This window comes from Silene latifolia, chromosome 10 (genome assembly GCF_048544455.1).
Source record: "Silene latifolia isolate original U9 population chromosome 10, ASM4854445v1, whole genome shotgun sequence".
NCBI classification, from domain to species: domain Eukaryota; kingdom Viridiplantae; phylum Streptophyta; class Magnoliopsida; order Caryophyllales; family Caryophyllaceae; genus Silene; species Silene latifolia.
This window is the reverse complement of record NC_133535.1, coordinates 120,468,858-120,474,400: the sequence shown is the minus strand read 5'-3', so window position 1 is coordinate 120,474,400 and position 5,543 is coordinate 120,468,858. Positions and strand designations below refer to the sequence as shown.

The following is a 5,543-nucleotide window of genomic DNA, read 5'->3' as shown; positions in this document are numbered from 1 at the left end:
GCATTCATAATCGATGTCTAAGGAATGGTGAGGAGTAGTTACTTGGGCTTCTTTTATTTGGGAAATTTGAATTGCCAACTCCTCACCATGGGTAACAATGCTTTGAAGAACATTGTCCCTATTTTGGCTCTCCTCTAGCATTTGTGTGAAGAAATTTCATTGGTCTCCCATCATTTGGAGAATCATGCCTTGAATGTTAATGTTAGGCTCATCTTTTTGTTCAGTAAATTTCTCACATTGTGGCCTGTGATGCAGGTGAGAATATACTTACCTTGTTATGAATTTTTGAGGAACTACTTGAAATATTTTATAGAGCAACATGCCGACTTCATATTCTCATTAGTTGCTGGATCTTAATTAGTTTATTAATGTAAGATTTGTTTCATTTGATTCCTAAATATTGGCTCTTTCATTTGTTCCATACATAATTAACGAAAACTCTCATATTTGAACTGGAGTTTTAAGTGTGCAATTTCACTGATATTTGATTAGATTTGCTGGGATTTTAACTACATGTGATGGGTATTTACTTCATTTCACGCAGTTAAACAAAAAGAAAAGTTGAATAGAGAACATGGGTAGAGCACATGTCATACCCACGTGGGTACAACTGCATTTTAAGGCCTATCGATCATCCTCCTGGGTGCTATTTACAAGGTTAGTATTGTTTCTTCTACTTTAAAGAACTTGCTTTTTTTTTATGTCGCTTATAATTGTAACATTTACAGTATGGACAGTTTTAAGCCATAGCTGATTTCTGTGAAATAGTTCATATGCCCAGTGGATTTATGACTGCCCTTGTTTTATAGCTTCTCATTTGTTTGCTTTTTGTTTATTCTCATTTAGGGAGAAGATGGTGAGCTCTAAGTCCCAATTTTCGAAGGAGCAAGCGACTATGGACGCTAAATTTCAAACGTTTTGTGGACCACTGTACATGAAGAAGGTATGAATCTGCTAATTTCTAGCCAGTTTTGTCGTAGTGAGGTGGGTAGAATGACCTCAATCTTTCCCCGTCTTGAATTCATACACACTTTCTAAAAAGTTAATTAAAAAGTTTTCATTACCGTCTATCAATATTCGCAATGGCTCTCATGGTCGATTTACTTAGTTTACTCACTTTTTTTGAGTTGGCGACCTTGGCGTCATTTTATCGTTGGTCATTTACTTTGTTTATAATTTAAGGAGGGAATGATTCTATGTGACGATTAGTTGGAGGACTTTTAGGCAATTGAAGGCTGTAATTATGGTGTTTTGAACAGTCTTTCTGTTTCGACTAGGGTTGAGTAATGAAGATATGAACATTGATATCATCTGGCTGAGAATATTGGTGTTGTTTACTCGATTCGCTATGTCAAAGATGTATTTTTATTTCTTAGTTTATGTTCTATAACCTGAATTATACCAATTGGATGCTCGGAGAGTCTAGATTTATGAACTGAAAATATAGTGAGGTGTGCATTTAACCTCAATAACAAGTTTGTTAATGTGTCATATAAGCTGTATACTATGTTGTTGGAGGGTATCCTTTCTGGTCGAAGGTCATGGCCGAGGTAGTAGTCTAAGAACTAAAAAGTGTGTCCTTGTTGATAAAGTGCATTTGCTGATTGGCTTCTTAATGTGAAATGACCGATTCTACATGGTGGATAAAGTGCAAATATTCTGCTGCTTGGCTTCATAATGTGTTAATTAGTAGGTGATGTCGGCTAGGTTATTTGAATAATAATCTGGGCAATTTATCTATACTGTTGCTCTTTCGATAAATTTGATGTAATGGATGACAAAGAGAACTGATTTTAGAGAAGTATGGTCTCATTCCGAGTTATGTTTGTGTACTGAGCTGTATCAAACTTCTGAAACATACATTTTTTCAGCTAGGCATTTAACTTTAACATGGGTGTAAATACTAATATTTCTATGTTAGATCATCCATGAAGGTTCTCTTATGGTTCCTATCTCAACAACCCTGAGTGTGATCCTTGGCCCGCTAGAGAGTTTAATGTCTTTGTTAATCTAAGTGTCTGCACAACAGTTGTTCAGTAATTTCAGTTGGTTATGTCTTGTGTTCGTAATTGGGATGTATCTTTGCACTCTACCCTTTCCAATGGCCTTAGTTGTTTGTGTTGTGGTATGCTAATATTTATAACATGTGTTATTAAGTGGTGTCGTACTTGTAAATTGATGTGTCCACACTTGATGCTGTGTGGGGTGAGCATTGCGCCATTTGATAATTGATATGTCTCCGAAGAGCGGTTTTGTTACAAACTTTAAAAATGTTGCGCACGTGGCTCATTGTTGTTCAGTGGCCATTATATAATGTGTCGGCGTAGTCCGTTGGCTTTTTTTGGGGGGAGGGGTTGCTTACTTAGCCTTGACCAATGTTCACTATTTGAGGGGATATCTTAGATGTGCGTGTCTGTCCAAGACGAATAGGAACGCTTCCACAGTTCGAGATATACAGGAAAAAATTGACCGCATAATGGACGAGGTGCAGAAGCTATTTGCCCGTTTAGATGTTGTCATGCCATCAACCCCCGTGTTTGGCTTGTTGTGTGATCAATAACATGTATACTTACAGACACTCAGAATGTTACATTAGATATCAAGGGATCAGATTGGGCTGTTGAAGCAAACTATGGGGAACCGGCTGGGAAATCAGCCCAGATATACTTCGTATAATCATTACTTATATAATTATATAGTTAAGGAGTTAATGTGTTAGTCTTACATGACAACCCATCTTTTAAGTTTTCGTGTTATATTTCGTATGGTACTTTGGATTTTTGCTTAAATTTTCATTGGATTAGAATTGCAGGAACAAAATTCAGTGCCATCTTTGAGAAAAGCACTCAGGGATGTCGCAATGGAGAAATATGTTGTTGCACGGGTTATACAGTTTTAAACGTAGTACTTTTCATGATATGTAGTTGGTCTTTGCGATATACTTGTATTCTTGGTATTTGTTTGGACATTGAACTCATGGGATTTGATATATTAATGTAGGAGGATCTCTCAGCACAACTTTGGACACTAAAAAAGCGTTTGAAGAAGGCTGATGAAGAGCAGTACAGAGTAAGCAATTTTTTTGTCTTTTTTTTTGTCACAAGTTCTCAAAAGAGGCGGTCTCACGCAGTACTTTTTGTGAGACCGCTCTTTATAAACCGACTACTCATTAGAACATTCTATCCAACCCTTATCAATTGTACGTTTCACAATTTTTTTACGTGAGGGCATGAGGCAGACTTTCACTTGTGTATGTTTTTTTGGTTGATTTATTGAGCTTTGTGCCTTATGACTTATTGTTGTCTTGTAATAGGCTGAGGAAGACACAGCTGTATTAAGAGCAGAACTCAATTCCATTCAGCAGCAAGCAATCAATGATTCCGCTGGCAGTATGGGTTCACCCGATCAAATTCATATTTGGGAAAAAGAGTTGAATAACCTAAAATTGGAGTTCAAGGTAGCTTGAATAAGCATTTTATCGAATTGCCCGCTTGTTACAAAGAGAGTTGAAGTTTTCAACCAAAATGTTCAGTTTGTGTGTGTGGTTTGGCAATTGCGCTGTTGATATAGACGATTAATCAAACAATTTCTAAAGAGGATAAAAGCAGTGAACTTCTTTGTATTAGTCACAGAATATGGAGGGTAGAGTGAATCAGCTAGATTTAGTAAGAAAGGGGTAATTTGCTCGATTTACATCATCTGTCAATTTTCTTTAAAAAAGCTAGATTGAAAATGTTATTTTTCCTAAATCATAGTAATATTGCTTTTCTAATGCTACTCCAAATCAGTCATATGGAGTTGTTTACTTTGACCTCCCCTTTTTCAATTTCAGTTTACTTTCCAACTTTAATCTTGTGTTTCCATGTCATCGAATTTTTATTGAAATTTAGACTGAACTTTGAAGGAAGTGTGTACCATTAGGCGAGGGGTGTGCTTGTTACTATGTAAATACGGGGTAGTACTTATCGAAATTCTGATTTTTTTCCCCTTTCTTTCATATTGTTTATGTATAGCAAATCTCTGACATGCTGTTGAGCATTTTGCAATGGGATTATGTGTTTAGCATACTCTCAAGAGAAGGAGCGGTTCGAGAGTGGCTCAATCTTAAATTCAGCAACTCAAGCTTGTACTCCGTAGTTTTCAATTTGGAAAACGAAGGAGCTTATCCATTGTAAGCAGTTTTTCATATATTCCGGCAATAACTTCTACTACATTCCAGATTGTTTAGTCTCTCACGTGCTGCAGTTTTTCATGTATTCCAGCAAGCTTATCCTCCGCATCGACGAAGACGGTGTCGATTGGTCAAGGTGGTGCTGATAAGTTAGCTAATGAAGTTTAACACCTATTATTATCTAATCCTTCTTATACTGACTGCTCTAATCCGTTGTCAGTTTAGGAAATTTTCATCTTTCTTTTTTCTAGATCCGCTATATTGAACTACTATATTCTTTGATGGTGAATATTAAATGGTGAATACTGCTTATTTTACAAGTCAAGCATTCCTTTTTGGTTACCAAAAGTTGGTTGATATTTGCAAATTTTAGTTGCTTTTAACATGTGAACTGATTATTGTCTGTCATAAACATTTTAAAACGAGGAGTTTTGTCCATCATGCTTTAGCTATATTAACAAAATACTAAATTCAATCTTACAGAACGAGAGATGTTCCACATTGAGAATGGGAAATAAATGAACCATATAATTGTTGCTTAGCTATATCGACTAGATGAACTTATAATTGTTGTTCGTCTTAAAGATGAATGTACTAACAATTTAGATTATGTAGAAGAATAACTAAAATTTGTGAGGGTTTTTTGTCCTGTTTCGGATTTTGTAATGAGCTTATAAAATTTGTGAGAGTTTCATGAGCTATCGTTACTAAATAACTTAAGTAAAAACTTCATGTCACTGATATTGATTGTTATAGTTGGAGAAATTTGTTGTATGCTTGTGTAACACTATGATTTTTCTTGCCGTGATTGGAGCTCATGTGCAGAAACTTTATTATTTGAGAATTCTAAATTTTGGAGTCCCATATCCTTTTCCGATTTATAGGACCTTGGACTTCGCTGCAAATCAAAACTCATACCCGATGAGTCGATGACTATTTTTCCTTTCAAACATTGCTTTTGAAGACTGCTCTTAAAGGGGATGATTTCAATATTCAGGAGGTGTTAACTCATTGACTGCGAACGGATTTGGTTGAGACAAATGACCCGGTTAATGTTGACACGAATACGACACGACCTAACATGACTTGTCTGTTTGTCAGGTCTACTTAAAATAAAAATAAAAAATTGATAGAAACAACTTAATTCTATACAAATTGAAAATTACTATTCTATTATTTATGACAACATTAGAAAGTTGGAGAAAGGAAAAAAGGCAAAACGGAGAGGAAAGAATGGGAGGGTGCGGAGGAGGTGAAGGATGGCCATGGATGAAAAGTAGGGTAAGGGAGTGAAGGGAGAACAAGGGGAAAGAGGTAAGGAGGGTGGAGAATGGGAAGAAACGACGACAAAGGAGAAGGGAGAGAGGAGGAG

General features: G+C 36.1%; 1 protein-coding gene across 3 annotated transcripts; it reads left to right on the top strand.

The window, feature by feature from the left end:
- The first annotated feature begins 550 nt into the window (after window positions 1-550).
- Window positions 551-4,519, top strand: LOC141605860 (uncharacterized). Of its 3 annotated transcripts, none has more exons than XR_012526514.1 (6): window positions 551-657; window positions 847-943; window positions 3,001-3,069; window positions 3,314-3,457; window positions 4,064-4,171; window positions 4,263-4,519. XR_012526514.1 is itself a non-coding variant. In XM_074424773.1 (6 exons), the coding sequence occupies exons 1-6, from the start codon at window positions 575-577 to the stop codon at window positions 4,315-4,317; spliced, it is 606 nt and encodes a 201-aa protein (XP_074280874.1). In that variant the 5' UTR covers window positions 551-574; the 3' UTR covers window positions 4,318-4,513. The 3 variants fall into 3 exon arrangements, 1 of the variants encoding a protein (XP_074280874.1); XR_012526515.1 differs by having other exon boundaries at window positions 4,246-4,326; XM_074424773.1 differs by having other exon boundaries at window positions 4,014-4,171; window positions 4,263-4,513.
- Window positions 4,520-5,543: the final 1,024 nt, after the last annotated feature.

Coding starts and splice junctions, on each gene's coding strand:
- LOC141605860 (XM_074424773.1), top strand. CDS start 575: ATGGGTAGAGCACATGTCATACCCACGTGGGTACAACTGCATTTTAAG. Junction 3,070..3,313: donor CTGATGAAGAGCAGTACAGA/GTAAGCAATTTT, acceptor GTCTTGTAATAG/GCTGAGGAAGACACAGCTGT. Junction 4,172..4,262: donor AACGAAGGAGCTTATCCATT/GTAAGCAGTTTT, acceptor CATGTATTCCAG/CAAGCTTATCCTCCGCATCG.